Source organism: Citrus clementina, unplaced genomic scaffold (assembly GCF_000493195.1).
Source record: "Citrus clementina cultivar Clemenules unplaced genomic scaffold, Citrus_clementina_v1.0 scaffold_1, whole genome shotgun sequence".
In the NCBI taxonomy this organism is placed as follows: domain Eukaryota; kingdom Viridiplantae; phylum Streptophyta; class Magnoliopsida; order Sapindales; family Rutaceae; genus Citrus; species Citrus x clementina.
In genome coordinates, this window is record NW_006263303.1 from 27,398,863 (window position 1) to 27,418,881 (window position 20,019).

At 35.8% G+C, this 20,019-nt stretch overlaps 5 protein-coding genes and 1 pseudogene across 6 annotated transcripts; 1 reads left to right on the plus strand and 5 right to left on the minus strand.

Annotated features, from left to right (window-relative positions):
- On the minus strand, positions 1–865 carry LOC18054145 (xyloglucan endotransglucosylase/hydrolase protein 22). Its single transcript, XM_006453345.2, has 3 exons — positions 734–865; positions 500–633; positions 1–404 (listed from the first exon to the last, which is right to left on the minus strand). The coding sequence occupies exons 1-3, from the start codon at positions 863–865 to the stop codon at positions 14–16; spliced, it is 657 nt and encodes a 218-aa protein (XP_006453408.2). The 3' UTR covers positions 1–13.
- Positions 866–3,083: 2,218 nt separating this feature from the next.
- LOC112101622 (xyloglucan endotransglucosylase/hydrolase protein 24-like) lies at positions 3,084–4,119 on the minus strand. Its single transcript, XM_024192377.1, has 3 exons — positions 3,828–4,119; positions 3,538–3,731; positions 3,084–3,451 (listed from the first exon to the last, which is right to left on the minus strand). The coding sequence occupies exons 1-3, from the start codon at positions 4,092–4,094 to the stop codon at positions 3,109–3,111; spliced, it is 804 nt and encodes a 267-aa protein (XP_024048145.1). The 5' UTR covers positions 4,095–4,119; the 3' UTR covers positions 3,084–3,108.
- Positions 4,120–5,487: 1,368 nt separating this feature from the next.
- Positions 5,488–6,737, minus strand: LOC18054146 (xyloglucan endotransglucosylase/hydrolase protein 22). The gene is made up of 3 exons (XM_024178556.1): positions 6,414–6,737; positions 6,122–6,315; positions 5,488–6,022 (listed from the first exon to the last, which is right to left on the minus strand). Exons 1-3 carry the CDS (start codon positions 6,693–6,695, stop codon positions 5,623–5,625), a joined length of 876 nt encoding a protein of 291 aa, XP_024034324.1. The 5' UTR covers positions 6,696–6,737; the 3' UTR covers positions 5,488–5,622.
- A 6,157-nt stretch (positions 6,738–12,894) lies between these two features.
- LOC18054148 (NAC transcription factor 29) lies at positions 12,895–14,686 on the minus strand. The gene is made up of 3 exons (XM_006453348.2): positions 14,323–14,686; positions 13,541–13,821; positions 12,895–13,444 (listed from the first exon to the last, which is right to left on the minus strand). Exons 1-3 carry the CDS (start codon positions 14,648–14,650, stop codon positions 12,974–12,976), a joined length of 1,080 nt encoding a protein of 359 aa, XP_006453411.1. The 5' UTR covers positions 14,651–14,686; the 3' UTR covers positions 12,895–12,973.
- Positions 14,687–15,902: 1,216 nt separating this feature from the next.
- LOC18054149 (probable xyloglucan endotransglucosylase/hydrolase protein 23) lies at positions 15,903–18,541 on the plus strand. 2 transcript variants are annotated; one of them, XM_024177682.1, is made up of 4 exons: positions 15,903–16,184; positions 16,266–16,459; positions 16,642–17,031; positions 18,507–18,541. In XM_024177682.1, the coding sequence occupies exons 1-4, from the start codon at positions 15,903–15,905 to the stop codon at positions 18,538–18,540; spliced, it is 900 nt and encodes a 299-aa protein (XP_024033450.1). In that variant the 3' UTR covers position 18,541. The 2 variants fall into 2 exon arrangements, with proteins under 2 accessions (XP_024033450.1, XP_024033449.1); XM_024177681.1 differs by lacking the exon at positions 18,507–18,541 and having other exon boundaries at positions 16,642–17,074.
- Positions 18,542–18,562: 21 nt separating this feature from the next.
- On the minus strand, positions 18,563–19,408 carry LOC112095569 (annotated as a pseudogene).
- Between the last annotated feature and the right edge of the window lie 611 nt (positions 19,409–20,019).

Consider the following 20,019-nt stretch of genomic DNA (forward strand, 5'->3'; position numbering starts at 1 on the left):
TTTAGCAACTTCTCTAAGCGGTTCTGCATTCTACAGGGAGACCCTGGGGAAATCGCTTTGTGTCAGTGCAGTAATTGTAAATCATGTAATTCTTTTGCACCCACTTCAGCTTGTTTTGACTTGATGAATCAAGCTCCTGCGAAAACCAGGCTCTGCTTCTGGACTTAGAGGAAGCGCAAGATGATTTTCCATTAGACCAGAGACAAGCATCAGCTTTGAAGTTTCTGTAAGAAGCAGTGAAGGGAGCATGTGTCCAATCTGTCTTAACAAGGCCACCTCTCGTAGCCCAGTCATCAGCATTCCAAAGAGAAGAGTATATTCTCATTGGCTGATTCTTTGGGAATGGCACTCCAATTGATTCTGAGTTTTTGAATTCTCTTATGGGTGTGCCATCATCTGTGAAGCTGGAAATTTCAAGGCAAAAACTCGTAAGTCTATCAGAATTGATTAATGCGAAGGAAATTAGGCAAACATAGTAGGATTTAAGGAAAATGCTTACACAATGCGATGTGGATTCCTGAGGACGGAATAGGTGTGGAAAGCAGCCGTGGGGTCACACCAGAGGAGAAATTGGTGCTCTCTTTTTCTGGGGGGGGGGGGAGGTGTCGTGTGTGGAAGGATCCCCTTCGTGGTCTTCGTATTGGTTGAGGAAAATGAGCTGGAGATAGCTGGATTTTGACACTTAATTATGATAAACCTTGGACCACATATATAGTCTTTCTCTTTCGCTCACCAAACACGTACATAACCAAAGGGAGAAGGAGCTAGCAAGCCGACTCCATATATTGTCACCGCCGTTCACCAATCGTGTTGCGTATACTTGGACCGCGTCTACAAAAAGTACTCCGAAAAAGTTAGGATCCATCGATTGGGTAGAATCGTACGATAATATTTATAGAGAGATTTTTTTTCTTTGGTGGGACACCCTTCTATTCGTCCACTGATTGTGAAATACGTATGAGAAGAAAATTAGAGGCACCATTTATAGAAATAGCCTAAAATTAGATCAATATATAAAAGTAGCCCACATTTATTATTTTTATATGTAGGTTAATTAGTAGCTAAAGAATGGTATTTTGAACATAAACGTCCGTGACAGCAACTGTTGATCGCTCACAGATTGGACACTTGACTCCTAACGTGTTGGTTGCCTGTTGAGCTTCATTGATCAAGCGCTTGACGTATGCCACGTTGACGGTTCATGAACCATTTGTTTAGTTCAAAAGAGTTACTTAGAGCCATTATGTTAGTGTGCACTCTGAATATTTGAGTTTAGAATAAGTTTATTTTATTTCTAAATATTTGAAAGAAAATCAACATTCATTATATACATGGAGAACTTTAACACTCAACTCTTAAAAATGATTCAAAGGGGTGCCAACTATCCACAAAATGTCCATTTTTTATAATTAAAATAAGAAAATAGTAAATGCACTACTTTTCTAAACCGACTCTAATTTTAGGACATTTCTTTTTTTTTTTCTAATATATTATTACCTTATGTACCCAACGTATTTATTACAGTCAATAACGTAATTGTAAATTTTAGACTAAATATACACTAGTCAACATTTCTTTGAATTATTGTACGTATAAAGCCCGAGTATAGACTGTCGCTGTGGGAAAATTTCAATTCTCACGCACCCTTTATCCAGTGAGTTCACAGCTTCCATGGGGCAGCAACGCCGGGGACCCAACTTCATTATCCTTACGAAAGTTTCTAGAGAATAATGACTTGAATGGGCGAATCATGCACAGCACAGCCCCTCCTTTTTAAGCCGCGTCCGCCTTGGGGTATATTTAAAAAAAGTTTTAATAATTCGTGGCTGCGGCTTTATCCTCGTGTGGGTCAAATTTGATTATGTAATCAGAGCAAGTAAATAACTAAAAAAAGCGGCATTTGCAACTTAATTATTAATTAACTGATGTTGCCATTTGTCAACTTGATTATGTCACAATCTACTTACCACCATTATTACAAGTCAATACTGATCCATTATAAAACATTATTTAGTATTAGGAAAATAATTGTAATTATCGATCACAAGTTTGAACTTTATGTTCTTATACGATGATCACCATTTAAATATGAGCACGCGGGTGGCAGGTGGTCAACAACTTAGAAGCATTCTATATTTCTATTTGATGATCAAAACGACGTGGAAAAGGTTAAATACAATCCATTGAAGAAGCACCGCGAAATCCAGTCCTACAATCCACAGCATTTTTAAGTCGATTGAAGTTGGGCCGTTTCTTTGGAAAGAAAAACGGTTGTGCTCTTTGTGAGAGCAAAGGAGAATTGGGCCTTTATTTGTGTAATCTGGGCTTCAAAATGTCAACCGAATATGAGATCCTTGGAGATCCAATCAACTTTTATTTTGTGTCAACTTAGCAAATTGTTTTTCTTTTTTCTTTTTAATGTTTATTTTTTATAGTATCGAATTACTTAATTTTTTGAATGATATTTAATTATTTATGTCATTAAAATGTTTATCATGAGAACATTTTATGATGGTAAGACGTTAGATGATGACAATGAAGTTTATAGAGAAGATCAAAATAATTTTCCTTATAGATATGAGAGAAAAAAATTTTTTTAGTTGAATATCATTGATTCAATATCTATTAGTTTTGAAGTTTTTTGAAGTTTGAAATAGAGTTAATAGAATACTAAATGTTTTAAAATCTAACATTTATAATTTTAATAGAGTAATTATTTTTGGGAAAGGGAAAACATTGAATTTTTTTTTGTAATTATTAACCAAATAAGGTTTCAAAGGGTTACAAACATTATTATACCATAAAAATCATATTTTTTTTTTATAAAAACATTACTTTTAAAGTAAAGATTATTAAATATATAGATAATTATGAATAGGAGTAATAATAGGGAGATGCCTAAAAATTAATTTATTCTACAATTTATATGCAACTTAAAAAAATTAAAATCTTAAAATAAATATTGTTATTGTATTAATAAATAGATATCCAAAATACGAAACTAATTCGCCTAGTGCTCAAGCCATTCCTAACTACTAATTTTTATCATTTAACATTATACAATACAGCTCCTGTACCTAGGCACTAAAGTTTTTGAAACAGCCAGCTTTAATGGACGGCGCATTCTTTGGGAAAGCCCTGGGGAAATCGCTTGGTGTCAGTGCAGTAATTGTAAATCATGTGATTCTTCTGCACCCAGTAAAGCCTCCGTTGGTTTGTGGAATCCATTTGTTGCAAGAGCCAGGCACGGCTACCATCAGCCTTGAAGTTTCTGTAAGAAGCAGTGAAAGGAGCTTGGCTCCAATCCGTCTTGATTAGCCCACCTCTTGTAGCCCAGTCATCAGCATTCCAAAGAGATGAGTATACTCTCATTGGCAGATTCTTTGGGAATGGAACGCCTATAGCCTCCAGGTTTTTGAACTCTCTAATTGGGATACCATCAACAGAGAAGCTGAAAAAATGCAATTAATTGAACAACACAAGTCAATAAAATTGTAGAAGCGAATGACATACTAATAAGAGAGAAATGGACTTTACACAATGCGTTGAGGATTCCAGAGAACTGAATAAGTGTGAAAGTTGACTGTGGGGTCAAACCAGAGGTGAAATTGCTGCTCTCTATCACCCTTGCCTTGGCTGTACACATTTGTGTGAACTGTGTACGGCTGACCGCTCAGGTTTCCCAAGAATTCAAAGTCTATCTCATCCCATGTTGGTCCTTGTGAGCGTAGCTACAACCTCGCTCAAAGACTCTCATAATTATTATTAATAAACGTCGTGCAAAGAAATCAATGAAACAGCAGGTGTCGATAAAAAGAAAAGCTTACATAATAAGCAGTGACTGTGCCAGCAGAGTTTCGAGGGACAAGCTTGAGTTGCATATCAATCTTGCCGAATAAGTATTGTTTCTTGGACTGGAAGCCTGAGCCAGAGTAACGGTCGAGAGTGAGAGTAAGCAGCTGGCCGTTGTTGAATATTTTCCCATGACCATCTCCCCATGTGATATCAAATTCCTCATTGAAATTACCAGCAGAAACAGCAGCTAAACACCCAACAAAAATACACATCATCATCCCAAACGAATCAGAACCCATATCTTTCAGGATTTTGGGAACTGGAGCTCGCTATACTGAATAGTGCATAAATTATTACTAGTTTTGCATGGATGTAATGTAATATTATATAGGGGATTGGAGTATAGAAATGGACAAAAGAAGAGTGAAGAAGAGGGTGCGTTTGGATGGTTGTTTCATGTTTGCCGTTTCTGAAAGTGCAAAGTTGTCAACAGCTGGCTGTGCCATGAATTGAAAGAGAGGAAAATTTGGCTGTTTCTCATTTGCAGACAGATTATGTGACATGGCCCCAAATTCCAAATGGGGTTCGGTGCCCGCATGCATGCCCACTTGATCTTGAATTGTGATCATGATTATCCGGTACTCGCACATATCTATGTAGACACCGGTTTAGGTTGTACTTTTGCTTCTGCCGATTCCACCACCATGGTCCCTGGGGCTCAATCCCGCGTCAAATTCTTTCAAGCATTTGACAGACGGTCGGTTAGTCATTGTCGTACTTGTTAACAGGATCAGGTCAAGGAACTGGGGTCCATTAGATGACTATGATACAAAAGACCAGCTGGTGATATATCATCTAAAACATTGTTACTCAAATACAATCTATCCTTAAAAACAAACCAGAATATCATCCTTTTATTGAAATTAATGCTGTTAAATACATTGTTTCCCACTTTCCATTAACTACCTCAAGAGTCGGGGAACAGATTATGTTGTATTGTATTCTTTCTCTTTGTTTGTACTTTTTAATTTTCTTACAACAGTAAGCTGAGATACAGAGCTTTGATTCTTTATTAAAAAAAGGGAGAGAAACCAGGATGCTTTCTTAATAAACAAGTCTTTGAGACAAATTAGGACATTGTTGGTGCATGCTTTGGGTTCAATGATTAGTTAATTACGTATTATAACTCGTCTTTCTTAACACTTGGTGACATGTTTCCCGTGAGCAGTATCACAACCGTATAAATTTTCAATGTAGCATACAATTTCCCCATGCATGGGCGGCTACATGTGACTTGGATAAAAGCCATGACGAAATGAGATTATGGATTGTCTGCATGAGTTAGGAAAGAAAATTCTCAAGGTAATTGAAACTGAACAAAATCTGAATATTGTTCGATTTAAGGAAAATAATCAACTTTGTTAAATTTTGTGCAGTTATCCTTAGAAGAAGTTTGGGATAGCCAAAAGCCCATTTCATTTGGGCCGAGCAGGCACCTGAGGGGCCCTTAATATCAATTCCTACCTATTTCTTCTTGATAATTGGCATGTATAATAATATATTATATTACTTTGCAGAACAATTATCAAATGATGAGGATGGCAACCGAAGTCCAAAATGAAAAAATAAAAAGACACATAAATTTTAATGCAACCATCCTACATCATTCATTATTCAAAGACTATTATTTAGATGCATCAAGTGGGAAGCAATATTCTTCTGTTACATGATTGATGGCAATCAACAAACCCTATTGAGAAAAGAAGTAGAAGAAAGAATTGAAAGGGGAATTTCTAAACATTGAATGGATTAGAAAAATTCATCATCCTAATTTTTGTTGGTGAGGGTGCATTCTTGGGGGAGGCCCTGAGGGAACCGACTTGTGTCTGTGCAATAATTGTAAACCATGTAATTTTGCTGCACCCATTTTAGCTTCCTTTGGCTTGAAAAATCAAGCTCCTGTGAAAACCATGTATTTTTAGTTGTGGAATTTGAGCTGCAAGAAGATATTCCATTGGACCAAACACAAGCTTTTGCATTGAAGTTTCTGAAGGAAGCAATGAAGGGAGCCTGAGACCAGTCTGTTTTCACCAGTCCTCCTTTTGTAGCCCAGTCATCGGCATTCCACAGGCTAGCATACGTTCTCATTGATTGTTTTTTCGGATACGGAATGCCGAATGATTCAAGATTCTTGAATTCTCTGATGGGTCTACCATCGATATAGAAGCTGAACAAAAAGAAAATGTAATTAAAAGTTAATGGGAGCTTGATAAAATTAAATCCAGGTTTTGAATTTCGCTCACATCAGGGTTGTGTATGTGCTTACACAATGTGACTAGGATTCCAGAGGATTGAATAGGTGTGAAAATCGGCGGTGGGATCAAACCAGAGGTAGAATTGTTGCTCTCTGTCACCTTTCCCTTGTGTGTAGACATTAGTATGAACAATGTAAGGGTTGCCACTCAAATTCCCCAGGAATTCGAAGTCTATTTCATCCCATGATGCCCCTGGAGATTTTAGCTGCACCGTAGCAAGTCTATGTATCAGCATAATGACGTGACGACTGATAAGCAAATTATATGTGAAAGGGAACAAGAATCTTTCATTAAGTAGCTTACATAGTAGGCAGTGACAGTGCCAGCAGAGTTGTTGGGAACGAGCTTGAGCTGCACATTAAATTTTCCATAGAGAAATTCATTCTTAGACTCGAAGCCAGAGCCAGATGCTTTGTCGAGAGACAGAGTAAGAAGCTTGCCTTTGTTGAGAATCTTGGCACGGCCATCACCCCATGTAATATCAACATCTTTGTTAAAATTACCAGTATTTGCAACAATGAAAGAGCTTGTGACAATAAAAGAGAACAAGAAAATTGGATAAGCAGAATAAGAATAGCAAGCCATTGACTTCAGGAGCGTTATGCAACTTTAGTTTGACGCACTTGAGAATACTGAGTTCCAGGCTATTTATTGGAGCTGCCGGTTAGTGCATCGAATGTTCGCTAAATATTGAAATGTATAGTTGGTTGGTGGGGTGAGTTGAGAACTGAACAGCTGGATAGCAAAAACAAGTGCACATTGAAAATGGGCATCTTTGTCATAACTTTAAGCCAGTCAAATTGCTTGCGGGCATTATTTTACAGGAGAGATGAGCATAGTTGCTACTTGCTTCCTAGGTTATTTCCACCTACTCCTGAGCATTTGGCATATCCACCGACAAATAATGCGATGCCACTTCCATGAAAATTTGTTTTCTAGTATGTTCTAGTGGACACCCAGAAGTTGCCAGATCAAAGAGAAATGGTTTTGGATTTACTATATTGTAGCATTAGATTTCCCCACTTCCCTCTTAGGATTCTGAAAACATCGAGGGAGACCATGAAAGTTTTTAAGGCTGAAAAAATAGGGCATACCCCATGGAAAATGTAATAGCATTATATATATCCAGAAGAAACAGCAGCTGCCAGAAGCTTGTAACCCTATGTCAACAAAATATAAAGTAACCAAATGGGCAACTCATAACCATTATAATTGAACCAAAAGAATTTCAACTGGATCCCCCATGGCATATATCAAAACAAACCAAAAATCTATACTTTTAATGACATGGGAATCAGGAATAGGATTTATGAATCAGTGTGATTTATAAAAGGATACCCACATCCACCTTATTTAAAAATTAGCATGGCAATCAAGACAAATTTAAAATCTATCAACATGAGGCACTTGCACAGTGAGAGAAATTGGGTCCACAACTAAAATAGAAAATAAATTCATCTAAGAAAATAATCCATTAGTAGTCCTAAAGAAAAATCAATAGAAACGTTCACATAAAGCACAAAGTTAGTAGTAAATATGACTTCTGTTTCAATCAACAAATCTATCAAAGCCAGTCATCATCGACCATTGGAGGATGACAAAATGGCAGAGTTAGAATTTCCCCGAGTTATGATAATCCGGATCAAAGCAATTGTCATCAGAAGGGTCCTTCAAAAAATCATCTGGGGGGCATTCATTTAACTGTTCAAATTTCATATCGCTCTCCAAAGCTTGAAATGGTCTTGCTGCTCCATCTGATGATGATTCTGCCACTTGATTAGAACTCTGATTAGAAGTAGCAAACATATGTTGATGAGGAAATGTCTGGAAAGGTCTTGCTGCTACTGCTGATGATGATTCTGCAGGTTGATTAGGATTCCGATTTGAAGTAGTAAACATATGTTGACGAGGATATGCCTGGAAAGGTCTTGCCCTTGCTGCTGCTGCTGATGATTCGGCAGCTTCATTAGGATTCTGATTAGCAGTAGGAATCATTAGATGTTGAGTCCATGGAGAGCGCTGCCCCAAAGGATTGTTATACGAATATGGAACAATTGCAGGGAACCTTCCTTGAGAAACTGAAATCGAAACATTTTGATTAGTCATTCCAGGGAACCTTCCTTGAGAATCTGAAACATCGTGAATAGCCAATCGAGGGAGCCTTCCTTGAGAATAGGGAACATTGTGATTAGGCATTCCAGTGATCCTGCCTTGAGCATATGGAACATTGTAATTAGGCATTTCAGGAACCCTGCCTTGAGAATATGGGACATCGTGATTAACAAAGTGGCTCTGATGATAAATAAAAGTATCATCATATGAATTGAGAAATCCTCCCTGATTGTAGCAACCAGACATATCAATGATTCGAGGACCTTCAGGACCGTGAGGCATGAAAATTTCACTGGGCAGCGTAGCAGAGTCTTCAACTCCCATATCAATGGCTCCATTATCCTGAAATTCAGTGTCTGATTGTGGATCATCTTGGCCTGAAATTGAATCATCCCGTTGCGAAGTTGAAGGTCTTGAAGACGACAGCTTAGATCTATCCTGGTCCCTTTTCTTATATATCTTACAGAGTACCCAATCATCTAACTGCAATCAACAAAATATATAAAAGCAAAACTCATCAGCAAACCAACATTGTAAAATCGCTGGAACACTTCACATATGATACTGAAAGAAACCACAAAATTTAGTTACCCTCATGTCATCTCCGCTGATTCTGGTCCTTGGAGGACCCTCCAATCTAAATTCATGCATTATCCATTCAGTTTTATCTCCCCTTGGGGGTTTTCCCATGTAGAAGACCAATGCCTTCTTGAATCCAACGACAACTTCGTCGTTTTTGATAGGTTTGTCAGCTCCGGTAGCCTTCCAGAATCCATCTCCAGCGGCTCTATTGGGTCTTGTCCCGTTTTTGTACTTTCTCTCTCTTGGAGTAAAAAAGTACCATTCATTTTCACCAAAAGGCTTATACTTTTCTGTGCATTATTAATACAGAATCATCGTCGTATCAATCACCCAAAAAATAAAAAATAAAAAACTTATACTTCCTGATTCATTATTTGGAATACGGAACAATATCAACATCAATATTTTTGGTCTTTGTTTTGGGTACATACCGAGTACCAAACTACGAGACCATACGTAGAAAATTAAATCACCATTCAACAACGCAAAGAAGTAACTTTTGACTCAAGAAACTGAAGAGCAAACCATTTTATGTCAAGAAACTCAAGAAATTCCCACTGCTATAACAAATGAACTCAAGAAAAGCACTAAGAACATTACCAAAGTACGAAAACAAATCAAGTTATGAGACCATATGTACAACGAACGCAAAGGAAACACTTCTAACTCAAGAAACTAAACTATTTCAAGAAACTCAAGAAGTTACACTCTAATTAATAACCAAATGAACTCAAGAAAAAGAAAGAACTTAATATGCGTAAGTGCATTATTTAATTTAAAGAAAACTACCAGCAAGGCAATTGCAGAAAAACAAAAGAAACAAAAAAGAGAAACGGGGTGGTGGGTATTTTTAACCTGAAAGTGTGTCAGGATTAAATTTGTACAAGTGAACTTCCTTAATCCGATTTGGTGGCAAAGGTTCATTCATTCTCTTCCTCCGCAAGTAATGAACTAGAAGCTCTGTGTCGTGAGGCTTGAACCTGTAACCAGGAGGAAAGCTATCATCGAACTCAGGACCCTGAGCAGCATTCATCCGATTCTTAACTGGTGGTGAAGCATCATGAATATGATCTATTGGCCTTTTTCCTTTGGGGCCTTGGCCATTAGGGTTTTTACCATTGCGGTCATGGCCATTGGGGTCTTGGTCCTTATCTCCCTGCTTCCGGTCTGGCATTGATAACTTTTACCGAAACTTGAAGGAGACGCTGCTCTAAGTATAAAATTGACCTCACAAGAATATTTGTTGTGATCAGATACATGGGGGCTTATTTTATACTAATATTTTTGGATTATATAATATTAAGTGAAGTAGATACTTTTTCCAACTGATCGGTTTATCAAACAGTTTTCGGGAGGTGATTTAGTTGCTGGCATTGAAGCTGATGTGGTGAAATCTGATAGTTTCTGCTGATGTAGTTGATTGAGAAGCAGTAAAATTCTTCAAAGTAGAAGTAGAATAGAAGTTATTTTACTGCCGTATCTTTTAGCAAAATGAGAGAATATAGGATAGCTTCTTGTTCATTTAATGCAATCCTTAGCATAATCCAACATATTTGCTCCTTTCGAGCGCTGTAGCTGCAATAGTTCGGCGGAATTTAAAAAAAAAAATTGATACATAAACAAGAAGGACAGACGATATGACCCGATTTTCTATTTTTATTAACATATTTTTAGTTCTCCAAATTGATCTTACATTAGCTATATACATAATTTAATGTAATTCTGGATAAATAGTTGGTGCATGTAATTTCATAAATATATATTTCAACCAAGCTAACTGAATAATAGGGATGAAAATGAAGAATTAGGAGGTCTAGCATGGATTATTTTGCGGGTGGCACTACAAGAAGGAGGAGTTTTATGTGATCGCTCTGCAGTCACAAATGACCTTTTGTGACTGCTTTGTGGCGGTAACAAGGAGTCATTTACGCAGGCATCCCGAAAGTTTTGTTACCGCATAGTCGCATACTTTACTACAGCCTATTTTCTGCAGTTAGGTCCTTGTAGGGCGTTATGGGCAATTTTGTCATCCAAAATATTGACGAAATAAGATGGGTATGTTAAGAACTTGGCCCAAAGATTAACTCGCACGGCCCAGTATGAGTGCAGTGGTTGGACTAACCCCGGCATCCGAATTAATTTTCCACATTAAAATTTGGGAAAAAAAAAAAAAGAAATTGAACATGTTTCCTCCCAAGGAACCTGTTAATTGATGGCAGTCGATTCTGACTGCATTTTCTCACAACTTCGTTCTCAGACATTTCATCTGCGAATTGCGGCTGGAATCTGATATTAATTTACTAAGTTTGGAATTTTTTTTTTTGTCTTAACCACGAGATCTTTTGGGGAGTGCCCCAACTGTGGGAGACACTATTAAACATGTACCACAATCCAAACTAAAAGTCCCTGCTCGAACCGGGAGGCACATGTTCTCCCAACAAAGGCGACTTCCCTGCGACTCGAACTGGGGAGCAAACCCAATCAAGGCACTTAAGGGAACTCCATTACCAGTGGAGCCAACACTTTGTTGGTACTAAGTTTGGAATTTAGTTTGTAGTAAGGTAGCATTTTTTTTTAAGTCTGAAATCAGAATGAATCTGAATTTTTCAGAAGTCTGAATGGATCTAAATTAGAAAATTTAAATGAAATGTTTAGATTTCTTGTTTTTAATATTTGATTATAAATGACATCTTATTTATTTTTATAACAAAAAAAGGTCTTAAACTTGGTTCTTTGATATTTATATCCTCATAGATTAAAACAAAAAAGGATTAAATCTTATAGTTGAGGAAATAAACTATTTTATAAAGATATTTTTGTAATATAATATTTATTTTTCATTCAAACATTTTCCATTCAAATAAAAGATATAAAAAGTTATTTTTTCTATTCAAATATAAATGTCTGAAAATCAGACATATATCACAAAAACAAATAAGAAACTGCTAAAGTTTAATAAACAATCTCTAAGTTATATTTTCTCGTGTATTGATAAGAGTAAATGCATATGACATTTGCTAAAGGAAACTCAAAAAGGTTTTAAGCTTTTTTTTTTTTTTTGACCACGAGGTATCCTGGAGAGGGCCCCAACTGTAGGAGGCACCTTTAAGCCCGTACCATAACCCAAACTAGAAGTCCCCGCTCGAACCAAGAGGCACAAGTTCTCCCAACAAATGCGACTTCCCTGCGACTCGAACTGGGGAGCAAACCCAATCAAGCCACTTAAGGGGACTCAATTGCCAATGGAGCCAACACTTTGTTGGTAAAGGTTTTAAGCTTTTAACATTACTTTCAAAGGCCATTCTGCAGCTCCGTTAGTTCATCATATCACACGGCTTCATAATGTCTATAGATTGAATTGAGTTTCTTGTTTCTCCAACTCAAATTTTTAGTCTCCTTTATGATAGGGTTGTGGTGGCAGGGATAAAACATTGCGCTCTATCTTAAAGAATATTTAGTTATCAATATCTAAGGAGATTGAGGAGAAAAATTTATCTCAAAATGACAAGAAGAAGAAAAAATAAAAGTACATCGGAGGTACATCGTTCATAAAGAATTTAAAAATCATAGAGCTTCAACAATATATAGTAGCCGTGCAGTTTATGCTCCTTTTTGTGATATATATGGCTTATTACATTCATAAAAAATTGTTCCGTTACATTTTTTCCATTGGGATTTAAGGAAAAAAAATTCTGAAAACAGCTCTTGAATTGGAATTAAGAGAGATAAAAGAAACAACTCAAGCTTTGAGGCAAACAAAGAATATGATCGTCACGTAAATAATTTGGTATTCTAGGAAACTATGTATATAATTTTAGTGATTAGAAAATCTTGTTCAAAGAGCGTTACAACTGAAAACTGTGAGAAATAATCAGTTGTACTGTCAAAGTTGAGTTACAAATATTTTAAATATTTTGATAATGGTAACAGAATTAGTACCAAAAAGCTAAAGCAAATGGAGCCTTAGCATACCACCCATAGAAATAGCAACTCTCCTTGAATATCCATGCTGCTGACATTCATATAAATAACAATCAAAGTACACAGAATTGCGAGAAAAATTGAGTTCAAGAAAACCGACCTCTACTAAAGTACACTCTAACTAACTTATTATAAATGCCAATTAATGTCAGCTACCATTAACTAATCGAATCACAAAATGAAAAGAGTTAGAAGTTCGTAAAACAATTGTCTTCCGAAGGGAGATCACTAAACGGCAGATATCCGAACTCTTCAGGCTTCATAGGGCTCTCCCACGTAGGATTATGATGAAGCATTTGCTGAAACCCCAACTGAGGGACTAAAGGAAGCCAATTCTGAGAATTACCCTGATGACCATCCTGAAAATTAGCATATGGACTCTGACAAGATAAAAGGACATTATCATATGCGCTGAAGAATCTTCCCTGGTTGTAGTAATCAGGCACATCAAAGATTCCAAGGCCTTCAGGCTTGAAAATTTCTGTTTTGGGCAGCATTTTAGCCTTTTCGTCAACTGAAATTTGTTCACTATCTTGAGATTGAGTTGCAACTTCGCTTCTTGATTGTTGATCCTCCTCTGAATTCTCTCGTTTTCGAGTAGAAGCTTTCGCTGACTGCTTTGTTTTCTTATAGATCCTACAGAGAACCCAGTCATCTAACTGCAAGGGACATGTATGCAGCAGAAATTAGTCAAATAAAACCAAAAAAAAGAATAAAATAAAAATGAATTTGGACAACAAGGAAAATCATTCTACCCTCATATCATTTCGGCCTTTTTGTTTCTGTGGTGGATTATTCACTATGTATTCATGCATGATCCAGTTAGTCTTATCACCCTTTGGAGCTTTTCCCTTGTAGAAGACCAATGCCTTCTTGAATCCAACCAAACTGTCATTGTGCTTAACAGGTTTATCTGCTCCTGTGGCCTTCCAGTACCCATCTGCAGCAGCTCGATTGGGTCTTAGACCATTTCGATACTTTCTATCTCTTGGTGTAAAGAAATACCATTCCATTTCACCAAGTGACTTGTACCTTTCTGTAAATCATTGCATCAATGGACAGAATAAAAGAAATTTCATAAAGATATCATGAAGAAAATATAGACAAACTAATACGAAAGAAAGACCATATTATAAATGTTTTGAATATAAGGGGATTAAATTTTATATGCTGATTTACAATACCATCTAAATCTAAAATCATATCTGATGTAAAATCCCATCACATTAAAACATACACTGTAATATTATATTTGTAATGGCATAAACATCTATCATGAAAAAGAGTAGAGAAACCACAACTATTCAAAGCCAAAGCAAAGATTACAAAATTTGAATAATGAAGAGGAACTACACCATTTTAACTAACGAGACTCAGAAAATTTCCATTCTAATGAATAATAATCTCGAGAAATAAGCAATAAACAGATTTTTTTTAAAAAAAAATTAATCATATATGATGCGTGCCAATAAAACAACATACAACACAGAAATTAAGAAAATAAGAAATTAAAAGTGTCTTTTTTTTCCCTCCTAACCTGTAAGTGTGTTAGGATTAAACCTATACAACTCCACCACCTTGATCTGGTTTGGTGGCAATGGCTGATTCAGTATCTTCCTCCGCAAGTAATAAACCACAAGTTCTCCATCGTGGGGTTTGAATCGGTAACCAGGTGGGAATGAATCAAAATAAGAATCATCAGCGATCAGATGATGACCAGTACTCTTCACAGGATGCCGTACAAGTGAAGCATCGTCACTTTGCTTTTTAGGGCTTTCTCCATTAGGGTTTTCTCCACAAGGGTTTTGACCATTAGGGTTTTTCCCTTCAACCCCCAGCTGCTCCTTCTGTTTTTGGTCCTTCATGCAGGACTTAGGAAAATGATGCAGATGAAAAATGAACCAAATAGAAGTGATAGCTAGCTACTTTGTTCGTTGTGATAAGATTTATGTGACTTCATACAAATATTTTGGGATATCAGGTAGCTATTATTTCTAATTTGATTAATTGAAGTTTTACTTTTGTGTTTATCAAATAAGTGTAAAGTTATCTTTTTGCCACGTGTAAATGATGCTGGCGCCTAAGATGTCGGGGAAACGTGGCGGTGAATTTCAGTTGATGGAGCTAATTTGGAGGAGTCAATATCTGTCAACACATTTAAAGGTAAAGTTTAATTTCAAAACATTAAAAAGAGGCAAGTTTGGGATTGAGTTGCTACAAAAGTTATTAATATTAATTATTACTGTGTAAATGTTTGATAAAAATATTAGCTGTTAAGTTAATTATGTAAATATGACAGCTCAAACTATTCCGAAATTGTTTTGCTCTTTATATTCATATCATCTTGCTAAAACTTTACTATCATTTAACAGTAATTAACGATGAGCACCATTGAATTTAGTTAGATCAAATTGTAGGCTAAATTGAAGTTCTCAAAATTCATATAAACAGATTATATCTAGACACAATATGTAAAAAGCTAGCGTGGTTGTGCAACTCAAGATCCAATTGAAGTCAAAGGTTTCAATTTATAAGATTCATTATGTCTCCTCATGAATCATGACCAAGTAAATAATTCTTCTTTTTTAGTTAAAATTTTCGTATTGTCAAGATTACTAGAAAGAAAAGTGAAGAAATATATATATATATATTAAGACTTGTTGTTTTAATCTTAAGATAAGATTTTGAACACCCTGCTCATTTTCTTAAGCATATTTTGGGACTATTCTAAGTACGGAAACTGCTCCAAAGTCATCCTAATCACATAGGGCTGAGCCCAGCCGGTCAGTAGATGCGGAAACTATATAGAGTGGTCAAAAAGCACCCATCAGCCAAAATTTCAACGTGTTAATAAACCATGCTTAGGGCTGTCACTTGTGTGACATGCATAAATCCGCATTTTCGCAGTTTCTTTTCACTAATTTCAGTCTTTGCCATCTGTTTCCCGCTCTTGCTCTTTGCCCCACAAGTGCTAGCCTAATCCTTGACTCTAACTCTTCCCCATCATCTATCTTATCTCTTAAAATTTTCATTTTTCTTTTTCCAAATGGCAAATCGCTTCTTTCTTTTCGTCTCTATAAAAATCCAAAACTATAACAAAATTTTAAATATCGCACAATGGCTGCGGCTAAATCACTAGTAGTGCTGATAATGCTGTCTGCTTTATTATCTAACTCTTTTGTGTTAGTTTTACCAGCTAGTAATTTTTATCAAGATTTTGACATCATATGGGGAATTGACAAGGTCAGGATTCGCAACGATGGAGAAGTCCTCAATCTTTACCTTGGCAAAGACACAGGCTCAGGTTTCCAGTCCAAGAATGAGTATCTATTTGGCAAAATTGACATGCAATTCAAGCTTGTCCCAGGCAACTCTGCTGGCACTGTCACATCTTACTATGTAAGGCGTAAGCTGCCAGTGATCTTGCACGAAAATGTTTTTCTCTTTAAGAGTAAGCTTATTTTTAATTCTGTGTTATAGTTGTCATCACAAGGATCAACATGGGATGAGATAGACTTTGAGTTCTTGGGAAATCTCAGTGGCGATCCTTATATTTTTCACACAAATGTAATCACACAAGGCAAAGGTGACAGAGAGCAGCAATTTTATCCCTGGTTTGATCCCACTTCAGATTTTCACACATATTCCATTCTCTGGAATCCCAAAACCATCGTGTAAGAATTTCAATCCACTAATCATCTCTTGTTGAAAACAAGCAACAATTCAAGTCACTAATTAATCCTCTTCTTTTTTTTATTAGACGTGTCTCTTTTTTTTGGTTTAATACTTCATATATTCTTTGGGCTCTTTTGGGTTAAAAAGGCTCTCTAACATTTTTGTTTAAAAACGTTTTCAGATTCTATGTCGATGGCACACCGATTAGAGAGTTCAAGAACTTGGAGTCAATCAACATTCCTTACCCAAAAAACCAACCAATGAGAATACACTCGAGTCTCTGGAACGCTGATGACTGGGCAACAAGAGGCGGTCTTGTCAAAACAGATTGGACAAAAGCTCCATTTACAGCTTCTTGTAGAAACTTTAATGCCAAAACTTGCATTCGTTACCCAGCAGGTCCAATCATTTCTGCGCCTTGCCCTTCGAATTCTTCATCCTCTGCATGGATGAAGATCGATGAGCTTGATGAAACAAGCCGAGAGAAACTCAAGTGGGTGCAGAAGAATTACATGATTTATAATTATTGCACAGACACAAAGCGCTTCCCAAAAGGGCCTCCTCCTGAGTGTGCTGTGGCCACGAGTGCTTACATAGATTCCGTACGAGTATAAACATATATATAATAACAATACTTTATATCATAATTTTGGTATAGTTATACAATACTGGTGTGTTTATTTCCCTGATTGGGCGGAATCATTAATAGCATTTATTTTATCAAATAAGTATGGGAATGAAAGACTAATTCTCAATGGTTGATGTTTGGAAATAAAAAATCTGTTTCCATTGAAATTTTAACATTCTGAAAATACCTTCATTCAATTAAAAAAATTTAAATAAAAAAAAAACCAACAGTAAACAGTCGCTGTAAATTAAAGCCTCACCGATTTTCATCGTCTTCACCAAACTGTCATTGCAAAAATCAACGTCATTGGTCATCGCTGACCGTTGAGCAGCAGCAATTGCAGCAACGATCTAGCAGCAGCAACAATCACTGATGATGATGTCGACGACGACGATGATATTACGATCCAGATCCGATTCTGATTTGTTGTTATCGTTGTTGATGATAAAGATTTGGATTATTATTATTATTATTATGATTTTCAAAATGTATTATTATTACTATTGATAAAAAAATATTATAATTAATATATTAATGTTAATGATAATAATAATAATAATAATAATATTTTTATTATTAATAATTAATAATAATGATTTCTAAATAATAATAATCACAATAATTAAAATATAAAATAATAGTTAATTAAGAATTTTTTAGTAATTTATGACAATCTAATTCATTATGATTATGATTTCAAGACAAATTAAACACATCAATAATAATACAGCTCATTCTAATTTTAATTTCTACAGTTAAAGTAAACAATTTATTCTAATTTTCATTTCTCATTTTGATTTAAGCTCATTTTGATTTTCGTTTAGTAAAAGCACCGTATGTTTCTTGCTTTAGATCCCGTTATTTTGTCTGTTTGTGCACTGTGGTCACCGAACTTTTAGGGAAAAGATTTTAAACAAGAAAAAAGTTTAGTATATTTCTCATTACCATCGATAGTACAATCAATAAGCATACATTTCATATGTTATTGTTATCATCATGAGAGCTTACGGAATGAAATATATAATACCCAAAAGAAAAAAAAAGGAAAAAAAACAATGATATAAACTATATAGTTATTTTAAAAGTAACGCACTGCTAATATGTACTTAAGAGTATATTTGGTAGTGCTTGTAGTTTATTTCATGCTCAAACTTTATGCTGTAATATCAAAATAAAGTTAAAATAATAGTATTGATGTTGTGTCAGTTATCATATGAATTAAGATGCAAATATGACTAGAAACGGATCACGTTGATATGGTCTGTGAGAACATTAGAAGAGTAGAGCTCAATCTTTTTAAGTCTTTTTGCATTAAGTTTATTGAATTTATAATAAATCATATCTGCATCTTTCCAATAAAATTCGTATTATAACATTTCTGATATAAAGAATGACAAATCTGTCTTTTTATTTATGACCACTGCAAAGAATAGCTCTACAGAGAGCATATAATTGAATGTAATAAGTTTACACTGATTTATCTGTTGATTTAATCGCTTCTTTAGGAGATTTTTTCATTTCAAAGGGAGGCCTTGAGGAAATCTCTTTGCGTCGGTGCAGTAGTTGTAAATCATGAATTTCTTTTGTACCCATTTCAGCCTTTCTTAACTTGTTGAATCAAGCTCTTGTGAGAACCAGGAGCCGCCGCTGGATGGAGATGAAGGTGAACTTGAAGCACAAGAAGATATGCCATTAGACCAGACACACGCATCAGCTTTGAAGTTTCTATAAGAAGCGGCGAAAGAAGCATGAGTCCAGTGTGTCTTGATAAGGCCACCTCTTGTAGCCTAGTCATCAGCATTCCGTAGAGAAGAGTACATCGTCATTGGTTGATTCTTTGGAAATGGCACTCCAATTGATTCTGAGTTCTTGAATTCTCTTATGGGGGTGCCATCAACAGAGAAGCTGGAAATTACAAGGAAAAAAGTTATAAGTCTAAGCAAATTAACGACAGGGAAAAGAACATGATTGGGATTGAAGGAAAAAAACAGTGCTTACAAAATGCGCTGAGGATTCCAGAGGATGGAATAGGCATGAAAATCAGCAGTAAGGTCAAACCAGAGGTGAAATTGTTGCTCTCTTTCACCTTTGCCATTTGTGAATACATTGGTGTGCAGAGAGTAAGGGTCACCACTTAAATTGCCCAAGAATTCAAAGTCTATCTCCCCAAGTAATATCAAAATCTTGGTAGAAGTTAGCAGCAGAAGCAACAATTAGAGAGAAAATCACAAAACTGACCATCAACATGGACGGTATATATGAAGATCTTAGAAAGCAAGCCACGGGAATGTTTTGCATGTGAACAGTATTAGAAATGTCAAAGAATCTGAAATGACGAGAAGGTTGTGCTTAGTTGGTGTTTTTATACAAGAAGTTTAGGCATAGTTGAACGGAGAGAAGATACACAGGAAACTTCAATACGTTTTGGTAATAGTTGGCAAAGTAATGTAGCAAATGACTGTTCATTAAAATGGCGCAGACCAAGTTTTCCAGACGCGGTTTTGCTTGATTTGTTAATTGTTTATAAAGAAAGGGAAGACAAGGCGCGGCCCAGTTCCCTTTTTAAAAACAAACATTCATTTTACATACAGTTAGGTCCAAGTGAATGGCAAGCGAAACCCACCGCCGTCTCGCGTGTTAGACAACGCCAGTAACATACAAATTGAGTAATGTCGTGCGGTTATTGCTAACTCAATTCGGATATTTAGTTTGTCTCCTACTTAATATCACATTTTATGTATCATTTATTAATTAGGTTGATAAAAAATAATTAATAATAAAACAAATAAATACTATATACATGACAATAAAAGATTAATTTTAGAGTTACTAAATTAAGAATTCAAACAGAATAAATATAACATAATTGTCACTTGGGTTAACACAGAATTGCTAGTGAGAAGAATTTTCAATTCTGGAATTTCTTAACAA

Excerpts from the sequence above, each read along its gene's own strand:
- LOC18054145 (XM_006453345.2), bottom strand. The coding sequence starts at position 865 with ATGGATCCTAACTTTTTCGGAGTACTTTTTGTAGACGCGGTCCAAGTA. Across the intron at positions 634-733 it reads TTTGGTTATGTACGTGTTTG|ACCACGAAGGGGATCCTTCC; the intron begins GTGAGCGAAAGA and ends ACCAATACGAAG. Across the intron at positions 405-499 it reads AGGAATCCACATCGCATTGT|CTTCACAGATGATGGCACAC; the intron begins GTAAGCATTTTC and ends TGAAATTTCCAG.
- LOC112101622 (XM_024192377.1), bottom strand. The coding sequence starts at position 4,094 with ATGGGTTCTGATTCGTTTGGGATGATGATGTGTATTTTTGTTGGGTGT. Across the intron at positions 3,732-3,827 it reads GCACAGTCACTGCTTATTAT|CTACGCTCACAAGGACCAAC; the intron begins GTAAGCTTTTCT and ends GCGAGGTTGTAG. Across the intron at positions 3,452-3,537 it reads TGGAATCCTCAACGCATTGT|CTTCTCTGTTGATGGTATCC; the intron begins GTAAAGTCCATT and ends GCATTTTTTCAG.
- LOC18054146 (XM_024178556.1), bottom strand. The coding sequence starts at position 6,695 with ATGGCTTGCTATTCTTATTCTGCTTATCCAATTTTCTTGTTCTCTTTT. Across the intron at positions 6,316-6,413 it reads GCACTGTCACTGCCTACTAT|CTAAAATCTCCAGGGGCATC; the intron begins GTAAGCTACTTA and ends GCTACGGTGCAG. Across the intron at positions 6,023-6,121 it reads TGGAATCCTAGTCACATTGT|CTTCTATATCGATGGTAGAC; the intron begins GTAAGCACATAC and ends CTTTTTGTTCAG.
- LOC18054148 (XM_006453348.2), bottom strand. The coding sequence starts at position 14,650 with ATGAAGGACCAAAAACAGAAGGAGCAGCTGGGGGTTGAAGGGAAAAAC. Across the intron at positions 13,822-14,322 it reads TAATCCTAACACACTTACAG|AAAGGTACAAGTCACTTGGT; the intron begins GTTAGGAGGGAA and ends AATGATTTACAG. Across the intron at positions 13,445-13,540 it reads AAGGCCGAAATGATATGAGG|TTAGATGACTGGGTTCTCTG; the intron begins GTAGAATGATTT and ends TGTCCCTTGCAG.
- LOC18054149 (XM_024177681.1), top strand. The coding sequence starts at position 15,903 with ATGGCTGCGGCTAAATCACTAGTAGTGCTGATAATGCTGTCTGCTTTA. Across the intron at positions 16,185-16,265 it reads GCACTGTCACATCTTACTAT|TTGTCATCACAAGGATCAAC; the intron begins GTAAGGCGTAAG and ends TCTGTGTTATAG. Across the intron at positions 16,460-16,641 it reads TGGAATCCCAAAACCATCGT|ATTCTATGTCGATGGCACAC; the intron begins GTAAGAATTTCA and ends AAACGTTTTCAG.